This window comes from Lampris incognitus, chromosome 1 (genome assembly GCF_029633865.1).
Source record: "Lampris incognitus isolate fLamInc1 chromosome 1, fLamInc1.hap2, whole genome shotgun sequence".
Classification (NCBI taxonomy): Eukaryota; Metazoa; Chordata; class Actinopteri; order Lampriformes; family Lampridae; genus Lampris; species Lampris incognitus.
The window spans coordinates 144,404,342-144,424,297 of record NC_079211.1 but is presented as its reverse complement, the minus strand read 5'-3'; the positions used below and the strand labels follow the sequence as shown (position 1 = coordinate 144,424,297).

The 19,956-nt window shown below is 46.1% G+C and overlaps 3 protein-coding genes across 3 annotated transcripts in view; all 3 read left to right on the top strand.

The window, feature by feature from the left end:
- asb6 (ankyrin repeat and SOCS box containing 6) overlaps positions 1-4,950 on the top strand; it is a 33,347-nt gene extending 28,397 nt beyond the window's left edge. Inside the window, exon 9 of the transcript XR_008810841.1 lies at positions 4,739-4,950. The gene's annotated coding sequence lies outside the window, so the exon portion shown is untranslated. The remainder of the gene's footprint in view (positions 1-4,738) is intronic.
- Positions 4,951-11,382: 6,432 nt separating this feature from the next.
- Positions 11,383-12,408, top strand: ier5l (immediate early response 5-like). The gene has a single exon (XM_056293021.1). The coding sequence runs from the start codon at positions 11,536-11,538 to the stop codon at positions 12,406-12,408; it is 873 nt and encodes a 290-aa protein (XP_056148996.1). The 5' UTR covers positions 11,383-11,535.
- A 689-nt stretch (positions 12,409-13,097) lies between these two features.
- zgc:154046 (Carnitine O-acetyltransferase-like) lies at positions 13,098-19,901 on the top strand. The gene is made up of 14 exons (XM_056276385.1): positions 13,098-13,339; positions 14,500-14,769; positions 15,315-15,433; positions 16,275-16,328; positions 16,460-16,625; positions 16,768-16,942; positions 17,124-17,302; positions 17,465-17,565; positions 17,673-17,792; positions 17,885-18,007; positions 18,551-18,686; positions 18,786-18,848; positions 18,947-19,084; positions 19,191-19,901. The coding sequence occupies exons 1-14, from the start codon at positions 13,313-13,315 to the stop codon at positions 19,404-19,406; spliced, it is 1,887 nt and encodes a 628-aa protein (XP_056132360.1). The 5' UTR covers positions 13,098-13,312; the 3' UTR covers positions 19,407-19,901.
- Positions 19,902-19,956: the final 55 nt, after the last annotated feature.

Below are 19,956 nucleotides of genomic sequence, written 5' to 3'. Positions count from 1 at the left end.
TGTCTAACTCTCTCTGTCTAGCTCTCTTTCTCTCGCTCTCTCTGTTTCTCTCTCTGTCCCTCTGTCTAGCTCTCTCTCTCTCGCTCTCTCTGTCTCTCTGTCTTGCTCTCTTTCTCGCTCTCTGCTCTGTCTGTCTCTAACTCTCTCTGTCCAGTTCTCTTTCTCTCGCTCTCTCTCTCTCTCTCTCTCTCTCTCTCTCTCTCTCTCTCCTCTCTCTCTCTCTCTCTCTCTCTCTCTCTCTCTCTCTCTCTCTCTCTTTCCCTCTGTCTAGCTCTTTCTCTCGCTCTCTCTGTTTCTCTCTCTGCCCCTCTGTCTAGCTCTCTCTCTCTCTGTCTAACTCTCTCTGTCTAGCTCTCTTTCTCTCGCTCTCTCTGTTTCTCTCTCTAGCTCTTTCTCTCGCTCTCTCTGTCCCTCTGTCTAGCTCTTTCTCTCGCTCTCTCTGTTTCTCTCTCTGTCCCTCTGTCTAGCTCTCTCTCCTCTCGCTCTCTCTGTCTCTCTCTCTGTCCCTCTGTCTAGCTCTCTCTCTCTCGCTCTCTCTGTCTCTCTCTCTGTCCCTCTGTCGTTGCTCTTTCTCTCGCTCTCTCTCGCTCTCTCTGTCTCTCTCTCTGTCCCTCTGTCTAGCTCTTTCTCTCGCTCTCTGTCTCTCTCTCTGTCTCTTGTCTAACTCTCTCTGTCTACTTCTCTTTCTCTCGCTCTCTGTCTCTCTCTCTGTCCCTCTGTCTAGCTCTCTCTCTCTCGCTCTCTGTCTTGCTCTCTTTTTCGCTCTCGCTCTGTCTGTCTCTAACTCTCTCTGTCTAGTTCTCTTTCTCTCGCTCTCTCTGTCTCTCTCTCTGTCCCTCTGTCTAGCTCTTTCTCTCGCTCTCTCTGTTTCTCTCTCTGTCCCTCTGTCTAGCTCTCTCTCTCGCACTCTCTGTCCCTCTGTCTAGCTCTCTCTCTCTCTCGCTCTCTCTGTCCCTCTGTCTAGCTCTCTCTCTCTCGCTCTCTCTGTCCCTCTGTCTAGCTCTCTCTCTCTCTCGCTCTCTCTGTTTCTCTCTCTGTCCCTCTGTCTAGCTCTCTCTCTGTTTCTTTCTCTGTCTCTCTGTCTTGCTCTCTTTCTCTCTCTCGCTCTCTCTGTCTCTCTGTCTAACTCTGTCTAGCTCTCTTTCTCTCGCTCTCTCTGTTTCTCTCTCTGTCCCTCTGTCTAGCTCTCTTTCTCTTGCTCTCTCTGTCTCTCTCTCTGTCCCTCTGTCTAGCTCTCTCTCTCTCGCTCTCTCTGTCTCTCTGTCTTGCTCTCTTTCTCGCTCTCGCTCTGTCTGTCTCTAACTCTCTCTGTCTAGTTCTCTTTCTCTCGCTCTCTCTCTGTCCCTTTGTCTAGCTCTTTCTCTCTCTCTCTTTCCCTTTGTCTAGCTCTTTCTCTCGCTCTCTCTGTTTCTCTCTCTGTCCCTCTGTCTAGCTCTCTCTCTCTCGCTGTCTCTGTCTCTCTCTCTGTCCCTCTGTCTAGCTCTCTTGCTCTCGCTCTCTCTGTCTCTCTCTCTGTCCCTCTGTCTAGCTCTCTCTCTCGCTCTCTCTGTCTCTCTCTGTCTCTCTCTCTGTCCCTCTGTCTAGCTCTCTCTCTCTCGCTCTCTGTCTCTCTCTCTGTCCCTCTGTCGTGCTCTTTCTCTCGCTCTCTCTGTCTCTCTCTGTCGTGCTCTTTCTCTCTCTCTCGCTCTCTCTGTCTCTCTCTCTGTCCCTGTCTAGCTCTTTCTCTCGCTCTCTGTCTCTCTCTCTGTCTCTCTGTCTTGCTCTCTTTCTCTCTCTCGCTCTCTCTGTCTCTCTGTCTAACTCTCTCTGTCTAGCTCTCTTTCTCTCGCTCTCTCTGTTTCTCTCTCTGTCCCTCTGTCTAGCTCTCTCTCGCTCTCTCTGTCTCTCTGTCTTGCTCTCTTTCTCGCTCTCGCTCTGTCTGTCTCTAACTCTCTGTCCAGTTCTCTTTCTCTCGCTCTCTCTCTCTCTCTGTCCCTCTGTCTAGCTCTTTCTCTCGCTCTCTCTGTTTCTCTCTCTGCCCCTCTGTCTAGCTCTCTCTCTCTCTCTGTCTCTCTGTCTAGCTCTTTCTCTCGCTCTCTCTGTCCCTCTGTCTAGCTCTTTCTCTCGCTCTCTCTGTTTCTCTCTCTGTCCCTCTGTCTAGCTCTCTCTCTCTCGCTCTCTCTGTCTCTCTCTCTGTCCCTCTGTCGTGCTCTTTCTCTCGCTCTCTCTCGCTCTCTCTGTCTCTCTCTCTGTCCCTCTGTCTAGCTCTCTCTCTCTCGCTCTCTCTGTCTCTCTCTCTGTCCCTCTGTCTCGCTCTCTCTCTCTCGCTCTCTCTGTCTCTCTCTCTGTCCCTCTGTCGTGCTCTTTCTCTCGCTCTCTCTCGCTCTCTCTGTCTCTCTCTCTGTCCCTCTGTCTAGCTCTCTCTCTCTCGCTCTCTCTGTCTCTCTCTCTGTCCCTCTGTCGTGCTCTTTCTCTCGCTCTCTCTGTCTCTCTCTGTCGTGCTCTTTCTTTCTCTCTCTCTCGCTCTCTCTGTCTCTCTCTCTGTCCCTCTGTCTAGCTCTTTCTCTCGCTCTCTGTCTCTCTCTCTGTCTCTCTGTCTAACTCTCTCTGTCTAGTTCTCTTTCTCTCGCTCTCTCTGTCTCTCTCTCTGTCCCTCTGTCTAGCTCTTTCTCTCGCTCTCTCTGTCTCTCTCTCTGTCCCTCTGTCTAGCTCTCATTCTCTCGCTCTCTCTGTTTCTCTCTCTGTCCCTCTGTCTAGCTCTCTCTCTCTCGCTCTCTCTGTCTCTCTGTCCCTCTGTCTAGCTCTTTCTCTCGCTCTCCTCTGTTTCTCTCTCTGTCCCTCTGTCTAGCTCTCTTTCTTGCTCTCTCTGTCTCTCTCTCTGTCCCTCTGTCTAGCTTTTTCTCTCGCTCTCTCTGTCTCTCTCTGTCCCTTTGTCTAGCTCTCTGTCTCTCTCTGTCTCTCTCTCTGTCCCTCTGTGTAGCTCTTTCTCTCGCTCTCGCTCCTCTCTGTCTCTCTCTCTGTCCCTCTGTCTAGCTCTCTCTCTCTCGCTCTCTCTGTCTCTCTCTCTGTCCCTCTGTCTAGCTCTTTCTCTCGCTCTCTCTGTTTCTCTCTCTGTCCCTCTGTCTAGCTCTCTGTCTAGCTCTTTCTCTCGCTCTCTCTGTCTCTCTCTCTGTCCCTCTGTCTAGCTCTTTCTCTCGCTCTCTCTGTCTCTCTCTCTGTCCCTCTGTCTAGCTCTCTCTCTCTCTCTCTCTCTCTCTCTCTCTCTCTCTCTCTCTCCTCTCCTCTCTCTCTCTCTCTCTCTCTCTCCTCTCCTCTCTCTCTCTCTCTGTCCCTCTGTCTAGCTCTTTCTCTCGCTCTCTCTGTCTCTCCTCTCTGTCCCTCTGTCTAGCTCTCTCTCTGTCTCTCTCTCTGTCCCTCTGTCTAGCTCTCTCTCTGTCTCTCTCTCTGTCCCTCTGTCTAGCTCTCTCTCTGTCTCTCTCTCTCTGTCCCTCTGTCTAGCTCTCTCTCTCTCTCGCTCTCTCTGTCCCTCTCTCTAGCTCTCTTTCTTGCTCTCTCTGTCTCTCTCTCTGTCCCTCTGTCTAGCTCTCTCTCTCTCTCTCTCTCTCTCTCTCTCTCTCTCTCCTCTCTCTCTCTCTCTCTCTCTCTCTCTCTCTCTCTCTCTCCTCTCTCTCTCTCTCTCTCTCTCTCTCTCTCTCTCTCTCTCTCTGTCCCTCTGTCTAGCTCTTTCTCTCGCTCTCTCTGTCTCTCTCTCCTGTCCCCTCTGTCTAGCTCTCTCTCTGTCTCTCTCTCTGTCCCTCTGTCTAGCTCTCTCTCTCTCGCTCTCTCTGTCCCTCTGTCTAGCTCTCTTTCTTGCTCTCTCTGTCTCTCTCTCTGTCCCTCTGTCTAGCTCTCTTTCTTGCTCTCTCTGTCTCTCTCTCTGTCCCTCTGTCTAGCTCTCTTTCTTGCTCTCTCTGTCTCTCTCTGTCCCTCTGTCTAGCTCTCTCTCTCTTGCTCTCTCTGTCTCTCTCTGTCCCTCTGTCTAGCTCTCTCTCGCTTGCTCTCTCTGTCTCTCTCTCTGTCCCTCTGTCTAGCTCCCTTTCTTGCTCTCTCTGTCTCCTCTCTCTCTCTCTCTCTCTCTCTCCTCTCTCTCTCTCTCTCTCTGTCTCTTTCTGTCTGTCTATCTCTCTCTCGCTCTGTTTGTCTGTCTCTCTCTGTCTCTCTCTTGTTTATATTGTTAAAAAGATTTCAAGTCTGTTTTTTTGATTTTTTTGTTCAATAAAGACTTATTTTAAAAAATCAGTTCTCTCTGTCTTTCTTTCTCTCTTTCTGTGTCTGTCTCTCACTGTCTCTCTGTCTGTCTGTCTCTCCTCTCTCTCTCTCTCTCTGTGTCTGTCTCTCGCTGTCTCTCTGTTTGTCTGTCTCTCTCTCTCTGTCTGTCTGTCTCTCTCTCTTTCTGTCTGTCTGTCTGTCTCTCTCTCTCTCTCTCTGTCTGTCTGTCTCTCTCTCTTTCTGTCTGTCTCTGTCTGTCTGTCTGTCTGTCTGTCTGTCTGTCTGTCTGTCTGTCTGTCTGTCTGTTCATTGAGCTCAGCAGTGATTCCTCGGTGTTATTACAGTCTCCACACTAGAGATAATTAAAGTAAGTCTTGCACAATGGCTCTCTTGGAGCTGCATTCTTTAGCGTAAACAATATGTGAGTTATGGACGGTGGGTATGCCCTTCTGCAGAATGTTAATGACAAAGGAGGAAAAAAAAACGCTAAACATCTTTTCTCCCTTTGCAGTGCACGGCGTTTGATTTGACCTTTAGTGTGCAGGATGAGCCCCGGCCTGGACGGTGGGTGCTGGCGGGCCGGTGAAGGCAGGCAGGTATGCGAGCTGGGCGTCTCCTCCTGCAGATGTTGCGCCCGGTAAGGCCCATGACACCCTCTAATTCCCAACAATGCGAAAGGCTCTTCGACATCTGGTATCCCCCCTTATCAGATGCAGTCGCTGCTCGTGTTCAACGCAAGACGCACACGTTGTGAGGAAAGGTTTGATTTTTCTGCTCGTCTCAAACCGAGATATGATCATCTCAAACAGATCCAATCCTCAGAACGCCCTTTAAATGGACGCCCCCCCCCCCTCGGCCTATCTAATCCCCTTCCTTTCGGATTGTACTGATTCCGTCTAGCCATACCGGGTGAAGTGGGACATCTTTAATTGTCTGTCCACCGCCGAGTCGGTACGGGACGGTCCGGGTTGAGCCGCCCGCGGCCGCGTTTGTTGGGGTACACCGTGTTAGTGCATCATGCCTCACCCCACCCCTTTACTGAGAGGCTGTGAAAGATCTGACCCACACTGCAACCACCCGCAAGGAAGGTACTGGTGGTTTGACAAAGTATATCAAATACAGCCAAGTATCTTGTCTGAAAATGTACCAGAAACATCTCTTCTGTCATGATTTACATGGTTGTGATATACAGTAGTATCTCTGTACTCATATTTGAATCTATTGATGTATGTATAAATGTAAATTTCCCTTATGAAAGATGATAAAGAATATATCTATCTATCTATCTATCTATCTATCTATCTATCTATCTATCTATCTATCTATCCACCCATCCAGCCATCCATCTATCTATCTATCTATCTATCTATCTATCTATCTATCTATCTATCTATCTATCTATCTATCTATCTATCTATCTATCTATCTATCTATCTATCTATCTATCTATCTATCTATCTATCTATCTATCTATCTATCTATCTATCTATCTATCTATCTATCTATCTATCTATCTATCTATCTATCTATCTATCTATCTATCCTCCAGCCAGCCCACCCATCTATCTATCTATCTATCTATCTATCTATCTATCTATCTATCTATCTATCTATCTATCTATCTATCTATCTATCTATCTATCTATCTATCTATCTATCTATCTATCTATCTATCTATCTATCTATCTATCTATCTATCTATCTATCTATCCAATTAAAAAATAAAAACAAAACTGGTGAATATTGTGACCTTGTGCTTTAAAAACCTTTGAGAAAATGCCTGAAGGAAGCATGTTGTAAAACTAAAATGCAAATGAATGTCAAAGTGCGTGAAAACAATCTAAACTGAGTCTGTAACCGCACCTTTCATGTACGACATAATACTATATGACACGATACGATACGACACGATACGATACGACACGATACAACATGATACGGTATGACATGATATGACACGATACGGTATGACACAATATGATATGACACGATACGATACGACATGATGTGACACGATACAACATGATACGATATGACACGATATGATGTGATATGATATGATGTGATATGATATGATACTATACAATATGACACGATACAATGTGATATGATACAATACTATATGACACGATACGATGAGACACGATACGACAGGACACAATATGACATGATACAATACGACACAATACGATGTGACACAATACGACACGCTACAGTATGAGACAATACGATGTGATATGATACAATACTATATGACACGATACGATGTGACACGATACGACAGGATACAATATGACATGATACAATACGACACAATACGATGTGACACGATACAATGTGACATGATACGATGTGATACGATACGATATGATATAACACAATACGATGTGACACAATACGATGTGATATGATACGATACGATATGATATAAGACAATACGATGTGATACGATACGATATGATATAAGACAATACGATGTGATACAATACGATATGATATAACACAATACGATGTGATATGATACGATACGATATGATATAACACAATACGATGTGATACGATACGATATGATATAACACAATACGATGTGACACAATACGATGTGATATGATACGATACGATATGATATAAGACAATACGATGTGACACGATACGATGTGATATGATACGATACGATATGATATAACACAATACGATGTGATATGATACGATACGATATGATATAACACAATACGATGTGACACAATACGATGTGATATGATACGATACGATATGATATAAGACAATACGATGTGACACGATACGATGTGATATGATACGATACGATATGATATAACACAATACGATGTGATATGATACGATACGATATGATATAACACAATACAATGTGACACAATTCGATGTGACACGATGCGATGTGATACGGTACGATATATACGACACGATACGGTGTGATACGGTACAATGTGGTGTGATACGATACGATTTGATAGGATACGATATGATACAATATGACACGATACGATACAGCCCAATACGATGTGATACTATACAATGTGATACGATGCGATATGACATGATACAATATGACACGATACGATATGATGTGATACGATGCGATATGACATGATACAATATGACACGATACGATATGATGTGATACGATGCGATACAATGTGACACGATACAATGTGATACGATACGATACGGCATGACACGATACGATGTGATATGATACAATGTGACACGATACAATGTGATACGATACGATGCGGCATGACACGATACGATGTGATATGATACAATGTGACACGATACAATGTGATACGATACGATACGACATGACACGATACGATGTGATATGATGCGATATATGGTACTATACTATATACCATACCATACTGTACTGCATTGTGTTATACTAAACTATAATATACATTATACTATACTACATAACATTAAACAACTGTTTACTATACTATAATATACGATGAGTTTGGAAAAGTAGATGAAAGGGGACCTCATGTTTTTTTTTTTGCTAATTTCTCTGAATTATTTTCCGTTTCAGTTTTGTGGTCCGAGTCATAGAAAGTGGAGTGTAATAATATGAAGTGAACCATTCAACAATGCGTAACGCCCTGGTCCACTGTCAATGCCCTGATTAGTAGTAAGACAATCTCCTAGTGATCCTCCCACGCTTTTTTTCACATTACGTCAGTGTGGCGTTTATAACCCGACAGGATGTAATACATTATACAGGACATTCTGCGCTTTCTACACCAAACGTCATCTTAAACTGAAACGGAAAAGTTTAAAAACTAAAACCTCCCACATCTGCTACGATTTGCAGGCCCACCTGAAGAGATAATGAAGGCCGGGTTCATTACTGACCGTCTTTGTTCACACGAAAACTGTAGGAAATGTATAATGTCAATTCAAAAGCAAAACTGAAACTATAATACTATACTATACTATACTAACTATACTATACTGTACCCTCATCACGTTTCCTTTTTATATATCACTAATATAATTAAATGATATAATTTTGTTCTCCGGTTTCAATGTTATATCCTTCTCTCACTAAGATGTGTGACTAATTTTTTGTATTTATTTTTTTCAATATGGTGATGCTGGCCGCGTGGCTCGGGTGCTGGGCTGTTCCGGTGGTATCTGGACACTGCCTGGCATCCTCCTCATCTTATTCTTCATATATTTTATAATTCTGTTATCCTCTTTCAGTGTTGTATTGTGTAAACTGTGTAAACACAACATCCATTGCGCGTTGTCCGCCTTGGGAGAGAGATCCCTCCTCTGTTGCTCTCCCTGAGGTTCCTTCCTATTTTTTCTCCCTGGGATTTTTTTTTTCTTTTAGGGAGTTTTTCCTCATCTGAGGAGAGGGTCAAAGGACAGGATGTTGTGTTGCTGTGAAGCCCACTGAGGCAAATTTGTTATTTGTGATATTGGGTTATACAAATAAAACGGACTATACTATACTATACTATACTATAGATATTATACTATATTGTACTATAGATACTATACTGTACTGTACTATAGATACTATACTAAACTAATACTATAGATATTATACTATATTATAATATAGATACTATACTATACTGTACTATAGATACTATACTATACTGATACTGATACTGTAGATACTATACTATACTATACTATACTATAGATACTGTACTGTACTATAATGTGCTATACTATACTATACCATAGATACTATACTATATTATACTATAGATACTATATTATACTGTACTATACTATGCTATACTATACTATAGATACTATACTATAGCTGTCTTCAAATGGGGTTGTGTTTACCGTGTTCACGAGAAGAGTCCATATGAACGCCCCCCCCCCCTCGTGGAATTCATGACTTCGGAAGTGGACATTTTCTGAAAGTCACGGGTTGTGACGTGTTGTTGACATTTCAGAAATGGCAGAGGCCATGGAAGTTCATTTTGCGGTGGATGGTAAGTTAATATATTGTAATTTTAGTCTTATAGATTTTTTTTTTCTTCGTACCTTTATAACATGTCTGAAGAAAATGGTGATATTCCCCACGGCCTCGTCTTCTTCCTCTGTCATTGTGCCTTTGCGTCACGTGGAGGAGGAGTCTTTGGGCGTCCATGTGGCCCAGCAGCGGTGCTCTCACGACTGAACCACTTGAACGCCAAGTATACCGTGTACACGACTTCCCATGTCGTAACCACGAACTCACGAGTTCCATTTGAAGGTAGCATATACTATACTATACTATACTATACTATACTATACTGCACTGCACTGTACTGTGCTGTGCTATGTTATGCTATGCTATACTGTGCTATACTATACTATACTGCACTGTATTGTACTATGCTGTGCTATGTTATGCTATGCTATACTATACTATGTTATGCTATACTGTGCTATGCTATACTATACTATACTGCACTGTATTGTACTATGCTATGCTATGTTATGCTATGCTATACTATGCTATGCTATACTATACTGTACTATACTATACTCATTATCACCATCATCATCATCATCGGCGGTCACTTGGGGTTGAGTATGACCATCCTCCCTCTGGGTCCCTCTGGGTCCTCGAGTGGGTGTAGAGGCCGATCCTGGAGCCGCATAATGGGAGGCCGCCTGTGCGTGACAGCTTTTTACGTGGAGAGGCTGATGCTCTTGCAGCCACCACACGGTCCTTGGCAGGGGGTGGCCAGAGTCCAATGGCATGGAGAACCAAGACGATTGGGGACCACCCTCTGTTGCAGCCTTCATCCGCCTTCACTGCTGTTGGGACCTGGAGACATCTTCTGCCAGTTTCACCACTGAGGTCTTTGTTGGATCACGCTTCGTCTGGGACCTCCCCCTTGACCTATCTGCCTTGGGTGACCCTACCAGGAGCCAAGCTCCGGATGACATACTAGCTCTTGGGATCATTAGTACATGCAAGCTTCTCCACCACGACAAGGTGGCAGTCCAGAAGTATATTATATACTATATTATATACTATTCTATTCCGTGTTATACTATACTATTCTGTGTTATACTATACTATACTATTATATGTTATACTATATTTTACTATACTATACTATTATATGTTATACTATATTTTACTATACTATACTATTCTGTGTTATACTATACTATTCTGTGTTATACTATACTATACTATTCTGTGTTATGCTATACTATACTATACTATTCTGTGTTATACTATACTATACTATTCTGTGTTATGCTATACTATACTATGCTATTCTGTGTTATGCTATACTATACTACACTATTCTGTGTTATGCTTTTACTTTACTATACTATTCTGTGTTATGCTATGCTATACTATGCTATGCTATACTATACTATACCAGACCCTACACATATCATACATTGGCAGGACTACCGGAAGGCCATTCAACCTAAAGTCCTAACAAGAGAGGCACACTGGCGAATATGATTTCAAGCTATGTTAGACTCCAGCGGCCCCCTATTATCAGGACATGATAACCATAATAATGGTTGCAGTTCTGATTCACCGATTTGGCAGGAAATCAAAATCATATCCAGGTGTGCAGTATTTCAGTCATCTCCATGTCATTCATGTACACACACAAACAGATGTTTGGCATGGATGACAGATATCCTCTCGGCAAAAGGCTTTTACCCCAGACAGGTCAAGGTGCAGTGGCGATGTTTTCATTATAAGCGGATGTCCTTAATGACATCATAGTTAGTGCCCTGCGCCAGGGCAGGCATGCACATGTGTGCACATAGAAGTCCCGGTGGATGTAAGTCTTTGAACATGTTTGCTTTTGTGGGAAGCGTAATTGTATTACCTATTTGTCCCCTATAATTCAAGTGTGGTGTTGTGTCGTGTCGTGTCATGCTTGTTTGTTCTACTCTACTCTACTCTACTCTACTCTACTCTACTCTATTTGAACAACGTCCTACAAACATTGCGTGCACCAGGAGATGCAAAGCCTATAGAATGTTTGGTGAAATGCAGCATGCCCACTCCTACATGCATCCTGAATGAGGCTCGTGGTGACATTTGCGTATAACAGAGGGACCGCCTCCTTTCAATTGGACGACGTCTGTGCGAGGGCGTGGCAAGGAAAGATGAGAGTTGCAAATCCATGCCCTTACTGGGAAGACATGGAGCACTATGTGCACTGTCTGCGCGAACCAAGTGGAAAGCTCAGCTTAAACGCGTAAAACATTTCTTCAGCGAGGAAACAGCCGTTTTGACAGAATAAGGGGAGAAGAAGGTCGGCCCGTTTGAGGATGGAGTGTGCATTTGACGCACAGAACCTGATCTCTATGTCTTTGCGGAAAATCCAGAGCTCCAGGACGCAGCGAGGCGGCATCAAGCTCCACAAGAACTTGCTGGTAACCTACGTACTCCGAAACGCCAGGCAGTTTTACATGAGCAAGAACTTCACGCCGGCGCAGAGGACGCACCAGTACGAGGATGCGAGCGCGGTCTGCGAGAGGCAAGAGCGCCTGGAGCTGAGCGGCAGGTTCGCCGAGTTGGCCGACGACTTCTACTGCAACTTCGGCGCGGTCGAGTCGGACTCCTGGCACTGCGGAGCGCACCAGCAGCCCGGCAGCGCGTCCGCAGAGGCGGCGCACCAAGAAGCCTCCTCCTGCGCCATGCTCCCAGCCGGCGTCTCCAGCCTCATGGTGTCGGACGCCTGTTGGAGTTGCGCGGAGAAATCCCCCTGGGAGTTACCTGTTCCGAACACGCAAGCCAACCAGAAGACTGTGCTGGACTTGGACACGCATGTGGTGACCACTGTCACCAACGGATACTTCCACTCGGACTGTTGCGCGCCGCCGAAGCAGCCGCAGGTTTACAGCAAAAAGCGGAAGCTGGACTCAAGTTATCACATCGTCGACCCAGAGTTTTATTTGCCGGACTTGGGGCCGGCGCCGTGCAAAAGGATGAGGACTGACGACGACTCGCACTCGGACTCGGAACAGTTGGACCCGACGAACATCTCCAACCTGATCTCGGTGCTGGGTTCGGGGGGACTATCCGAGTTCATGAGCTGGCAGCAGACGGACCTTGAGCAGATATTCGCCGCTCAGACAATTTGCTTGAAACACACATTGTTAACAGGCAGCGGATGGACCAGAGCAATCGAGGCGTTTTGATTTGTGGGGTGGGGGGGTGGGGTGGGGTGGGGGGGTTTATTTTTGTATAATTTCTTTTATTTGTTTTGTTTTTTTTTCTCCTTTGAAATAAAAACCATGACACGACTGCAATTCCCTCTCTACTCTTGTCAGTGAAAAAGAAACAAAATTTTTTTCTTTTTTTTGTTGAGATGTGATGCATAGAGTAGTCGTATTCGTCTGGAATTACTTTTTTTTTTGCACATCGCCCATTCATTTCTTACGCTATTCTCAGACAAAATTATAATCTACAGAAGAAGAAGAAGAAGAAGAAGAATGTACCTCTCATTTAAATATTATCTTTATAACGATTCGATTAGACATTGGAGCCTGTGTTTGATTTGTATTTCCTTGAGAAAATCGGTTATTTATAACCGCTTCTCCGTCGAGGACGTTGGACGAGCGCCATCGTGTGGTCAGCGAAGAACTGTACAACCTCCTGCGCCAAACGCGCCCAAGTAATTTTGTACTTCAAAAAAAAATGTATTATTTATATCAGGGCCTGCTTTTTATTTCATCAATAAACTGACATCGTTTAAACAAATATGCCTGACTTATTGGCCGTGCACGTATTCAAAGTGACCCGCATATTCCTGTTACCCGAATAAAGAGTAATTCTGTGCGGGGCGGAGGGGGGGGGTTCCGCACTACGGGGGGGCCGACCGTAACGCAAACGCGTCCGTGGACGTGCGACTTTTTGCGACGGCAAGGCTCGCTTCTACTTGTCGTACCCCGGCGCGTCCGGCAGGGGGCGGAGGCGGTTCTCTCAGTCGCCCGGCTGACACGTTGGACGCGGCTGTGTCCTTGAGACATGTCAGCGCGGAGGTCTCCGGCGCTGTGTTCCCCGGGACAAACGACACCCTGAGAGGGCGCCGGCGAGACGGTCATGTTGGGCGTGTTGGTCAGGGCGGCGGTGAGTAGGACGCCCCGGTTGTTTGTCTGCCTGTGTGCGTTGTTGTTGTTGTTTGTTTGTTGGTTTGTTTTTATAAAAGAAGAAGCAGAAGAAGAAGAAGAAGAAGCGCAGCACGTTTGCCTGTTATAATGTCGGCCGCTGCGGAGGAGAAGGGGGCGGGGCTTCGCTGCCGTCTTTCTATCCCAGATATTAAAACAGGAAGGGAAAGAGGGGCGGCGGCGGTAAAATAAAATAAAATTAAATTAAAAAAACAAGAGCGTTTATATGGACGAGCCTTTTCACGCCGGCACATTTTAGTGACCGGAGGCGTCGACACGGCGAGTGTCGTTTACACGTAGGAACGGATGAACTTTGGCCCGCAGAGTGTACGAGCCAATATAGGCTCGCGCGCGTGCGCGTGCAGGCTCGCGCGCCTATTTGTTTCAGCTTTCGTTGCAAAGGTTGATGGAGTGTGTCAGGTCTCTATTTATAAACCGGCGGAGCGGACGCCAGTTGGTCCGAACAAGAAACAAAACAAAACAAAAAAACAAACAAGAAAGAAAGCAAGAAATGATTCAGCCGACTTGCTCCGCTGTCAACTCCCATAGACTTGATCTTCCGGATGGCGCATTGTGTGTTGTTATAAAGCAGAAAAATCTGCTTTGTTTCTGCACACCATAACCCCCATTAATGCTGAGTGTTCTCATATGGTCGCCCCCCCCTCTCTCTCTCCCCCCCTCTCTCTGCCTCTCTCTCTCCCCCTCTCTGCCTCTCTCTCCCCCCTCTCTCTGCCTCTCTCTCCCCCTCTCTCTGCCTCTCTCTCTCTCTCTCTCCCCCTCTCGCTCTCCCTCTCTCTCTCTCTCCCTCTCTCTCTCTCTCCCCCTCTCTCTCTCCCCTCTCTCTCTGATTTGATACGTAACGACTTGTTCTCGTGTAATCTGGCTGCGTCAATCATATGGTCCAAATCGACATCCCCATCACTGGGAATATCAGCCATGGCTGCACTGTTTATTTTTTTATATTTTGATGTTCCCGGATGTCAAACTGCAGGGTAGTTATAACATAACTCCCCCTCCCCCCTCCCCCTGCTGATGATTCAGGCTACTAGGCGGTATGCATTGCAAAGCAAAAAAAAACGCAACATATGTCTTCTCCACTCGTCCGACTGACATGTTTTGCAGCTGCGGCCGGGCGTGGTGAGGCCACGCCATCTGGTCAGACCAGTGCCACAGATCCCAGCGCGGTCCCTGGTGCATCAGGAGGGTTTGCCTAAACTACCCGTACCTCCGCTGAAGCAGACATGCGAGCGCTACCTGGCCATGCTGGAGCCCATCGTCAGCAAGGAGGAGTTGGAGCACACACAAGGCTTGGTGGAGGAGTTCCTCAAGGGTGGCGTGGGAGAGAGGCTCCAGAAACGCCTGGAGCGTCGGGGTCACAAGACTGAAAACTGGGTATATATATATATTTATTTATTGTATTTTATCTAGCCTTTTTACAACCTGTTGGCCCCGCTGAGATCAATAGTCCCTATTTCAAAAGTCGACCCGGCTCAGAAAGCAGCGTCATTACAGAGATAAGAGTAGCAGAGACTCTCCACACAAACATACAACAGTGACACTCCGTAACGAGTATAGCTGTGAGAAATGAATCGCATAAAAGGTAAGTACATTGTTAAACTGTAGCTGCACAGTCACACACACTTGCTCTTATAAGGTAGCAGTCCAGTAGCTGATAGAGGGACCAGACCCTACAAAGGCTTTTTTTTTAGAGTTTGAAGTTTTAACTACATGACGACATACTGCATAGGCCGCCTCTCAGAGGAAATAAGGGAATTGTTTTAATATCCATTAAGCGCCGGCCTCATATCTGAGCCTGCTTAGCAGCCACGTGGCCTACCAAAGTCTGCAGTGTCATCTGAATATATATAAACCGGGACTGGAGAAATACCAACCGGCGTATCATCGCCTGCTCTCTGGCTGTTGTTCTCTTCATGTAGCTGTCAGAATGGTGGTTGCAGTCAGCCTATCTGGATTCTCGTATGCCACTGGCGGTCTATACGAGCCCCGGGGTTGTTCTGCCCCGCATGCATTTTCACGACCGCCAAGGACAGATGAGGTGAGCAACCAGGTACCGGACTGGAAACCGCTGTGCAAAGTGAAACCGGCCATTATGAAAAAGGTCGTTTACGCTACAGAGCGAACGCCTGCACTCAGAGAGAATCGAGATTCAAAACGTAGAAACGTGTGATACTTGACACCTCTTTTTTACTTTGCTCTGCTCATACCACTAATTAAAAGCATGGCATGTCTGTGTAGAGGAACGGGCTAACGAAGGTCATTCTCCCAGCTGATTTTCTTTAAGTGTTGCGGTACACCGGAGCACAGGCCGACCTTTCACACAGACATCCCTCCTTACACCGGCTATTTTAGGCCCTTTGGCTGCTTGGAGCATTGCTCGGCTTTTTGTTTTTTGTTTTTTTGACTACTGTGGTTCTGGAGTATGTAGTGGACAATGTGGCCCCGTGAAGAAATACCCCCCAGCTAATCCAGTGCCCTGCATTGTTTGAGGTCTTAACGTTAAGGGTTATTTCTCGCCTCTCACACAGTGTGACCTTATTTGTCCGGATTAAATAACGTTTCCCTGTGGTTGTCGCCGTAACTTTCGACGGTTCACCCAACGCCGTAGCCGTGCTTGCTTTGAAATGCAGATGTGGGTATTGAAAAAAAAAAAAAAACACCCCAGCGGTACCAAGGCGCTCCGTCTCAGGTGAATTAAAAAGCCTTCATTACATAGGGCAAGACATTATAATTGCAAGACACGCTTATTATGTCTCGCCCTCCGCAGTAATGGCTTTTTCATTTACCCGAGACGGAGCGCCATGGCACCGCTGTCAAGTTAACGGATTCGCGCAGCATCTCTCTCTTTTGTCAATAACCCGATAATGTCCGTCCCGCAGGTTTGCCGCCAAGCTGATCGCAGGAGTTTTGGAATTCAAAAAAATGATTGACAAGTGAGTCGGACCGTTAAAATGTTTCTGAATGTATCGTAAAAATTCAAACACCCTGTTGTAGTTGGGTGCTTTTGCTATGAGTGTGATTTAAAACTGCTCCTGAAATGATGAAGTGTGCTGCTGTGTCACAGTAATACCTTGCCCGTGGAGTACTTGGGTGGCAAGCCGCTGTGCATGGCCCAGTATTACCAGATCCTGTCCTCCAGCCGCGTCCCCGGACCAAAGAAAGACACACTAGTGAATCACGCCATCGGAAAAAAACCTCCCACTCACATCACTGTGGTCCACAACTTCCAGGTACTCTAGATGGTGCTGGCGCTCCGCTACTTGAGTCTTTCCAACGTGCCGGCAGTACGTTTAAAAGCAAACCAGTCACATCGTTTCATCAACTCCACTTTCAGACATGGCTTTTCTTCTTCTTTTTTCTCTCTCGCCGCAGTTCTTTGTCTTGGATGTGTACAACAGCGATGGATCCCCGCTGACCGTGGACCAGATCTACATGCAGCTGGAGAAGATCTGGAACTCGTCCTTGCAGACCAACAAGGAGCCCATCGGCATCCTAACCTCCCAGCACCGCAACACCTGGGGCAAGGCCTACAATAACCTGATCAAGGGTGAGGCTCGAGAGGAGGAGAACCGTCCGGAAAAGCCCGTGTAGCAAATCAGCCGAATCAGTCTCGAGGATTATTTAAAGTCACCGTCGTGAAAATGTCTTAAGAAACGATGAGAAAGTTTTTCGTCGTAGGCCTGAGGGGGGGAGAGATGGCTTACTCTCTAGCTTTTCCCCCCACTTAGATAAGACGAATAAGGAGTCGGTCCGCTCCATCCAGAAGAGCATCTTCGCAGTTTGCCTGGATGCCCCCATGCCGTCTGTGTCGGATGAACTGTACCACAGCCGTGTGGCGGCCCAGATGCTGCATGGAGGAGGTGCTCGCTGGAACAGTGGCAACCGCTGGTTTGATAAGACCCTGCAGGTTCAGCATTCAGTTTCACCACGAGTTTGGATTTTCATCCGAGTTTTAACCAGTTTTGTTTTTCCACTGATTACTTGGAATATAATCCTATTTAATGTTTTACTAAGGGCAGCGAATGAGAATTTGAGCCTGTTGTAAACTCCGTTTGTTATCCATCCTCAGTTTATCGTCGGTGAAGATGGCACCTGTGGACTGGTTTATGAGCACGCGCCATCTGAAGGGCCTCCCATTGTCTTTCTAATTGATTACGTTGTCAACTACATGTAAGTTACATCTATTGCATAACGTCACTTGATGGGTTAGTGTCTAGCATGTGTGACTGTGAACCAACAAGTAATCATTTTTATTTATTTATTTTTTTTCTCAACAGGCAAAAGACTGAAATGGTCCGTGCTCCCATGGTTCCTCTGGCCATGCCTCAAAAACTGCGTTTTAACATCACTCCTGAGGTCAAGAGAGACATTGAAAAGGCCAAACAAAATATGAACATGTATGTTTAGACAAGTTGTGATCCTTGTCCCTCGTAATTTGTTGCGTCGGTGGAGGTTCCTCTGTGCAAGTGACTTTCTTCTGTTTCATCAGAATGGTCCATGACCTGGATGTGAAAGTACTTTCGTTTTCTCATTTCGGAAAAAATGTTCCCAAGCGACACCAGATGAGCCCCGATGCATTTGTTCAAATGGCTCTTCAGCTTGCTTACTTCAGGTGAGTTTAATGATACTTTTAATAGAAATACATGTTCAGGGCGTCTGGGTGGCTATTCCGTTGCCTACCAATACGGGGTTCGGCGGTTCGAATCCCCATTGCCTCCGGCTTGGTTGGGCGTCTACAGACCCTATTGGCCGTGTCTGCGGGCGGGAAGCCGGGTGTGGGAGTGTGTCCTGGTCGCTGCACTAGCGCCTCCTCTGGTCGGTCGGGGCGCCTTTTCGGGGGGGAGTGGGAACTGGGGGGAATAGCGTGATCCTCCCACGTGCTACGCCCCCCTGGTGAAACTCCTCACTGTCAGGTGAAAAGCAGCGGCTGGCGACTCCACATGTATGGGAGGAGGCATGCGGTAGTCTGCAGCCCTCCCCGGATCGGCAGAGGGGGTGGAGCAGCGACCAGGACGGCTCGGAAGAGTGGGGTAATTGGCCAAGTACAATTGGAGAGAAAAAAAAAAAGGGGGGGGGTTAAAAAAACAAAACCTGTTTATTTTTTAACATCATACTCAAACAGTCAGTGAGTTACAATCATATACACTCTTTTTAGGATGTATAAAACATGCTGCTCTACCTACGAGAGTGCGTCCTTACGAATGTTCAAATATGGCCGGACAGACACGATCCGCACCGTAACCGTGGACTCGCTCAAATTTGTTCAGGCCATGGAAGACTCGGCTCATAAGGTAAACCTGCTCTTCAAACCTGGATCATTTACATTAATCATACATGCAAACCGTATGACCGGCCTCCTCAGACATCGTTTTTGACTCATGTGCCGACAGGACACAGAGAAGGTGGCATTGCTGCAGAAGGCTATCCAGACTCACAGGGAGTACACAAACAATGTAAAAACCGACACTCGCATCCATACAAATATCAGCTTGATCGCGTCTGTCCGTGGTGTTCAGCTTCATCTCGGGTTTTACTCGATGTTTCCGATTAGGCAATTCACGGGCAAGCCATAGACAGACACCTTCTGGGGCTGAAACTGCAAAGCATAGAGGACCTGACGTCCATGCCCGAGATATTCATGGATACTTCCTACGCTGTGGCGCTGCATTACAATCTCTCCACCAGTCAGGTAGTTTGTAACTAAAAACAGACAAGATTTAATGCGACTAAATCAGCCAGTTCAGAAAATTCCTTATATGATTATTTGCTTTTGTTCTTTGTTTCTCCTTGGCCAGGTGAGCTCCAAGACAGACTGCGTAATGTGTTTCGGACCAGCGGTACCAGATGGTTACGGAGTGTGTTACAACCCCATGGAAGAACACATCAACATCTCCATCACGGCCTTCAACAGCTGTGAGGAAACCCACGCTGCCAAGTTTGCCCAAGTAGTAGAGGATGCTCTGTTGGACATGAGAGCTCTCCTGGAGGACACGGCCAAGGCCAAGCAGTGATCTCACACAGCAGCGTGAGATAGCGTGTGCCCCACTGGACAGTATGGGAAGTGGGATTACGCCTCTGCTGGAAGTAGTGGCAGAAAGCCATATTGGCATAAAGCTGCACCGGCAGTAGAGGCGAAGCACATTGCACTGACGAGTTGGACCGAGGGGGGAGAGTCTGGAGTCATAAGAAGTATAATACGTGAGCGTCAAAGCTAAACCGTCCCGGTGGAAAGGCGAGCGTTGACAAGGGAAATTATGCTCTTTATTTGTTGTCTACAATACATAAAACAGATTTATTCTTAGGCGAGGGCAGAAATATTTTTTTCTTTCAGTCTTTGCTAATTTACTGTGATTTCAGAATAACTTTATAACATTTTTATGCTGCGTTGACTACCGAGCTGTTGAGTGTTTTTTGTTTGATGTTTTCTTCAATATATGTCAGTTGACGTCAGTTATTGCTGCATTCTTGTGGTTTACAAGTAATAAAGCAATGCCGTGATCATAAAAGGTTCTTTTTCTGCTTATTCGTCAAGAGGCTAAAGACTACTTGGGCGTTCGTTTG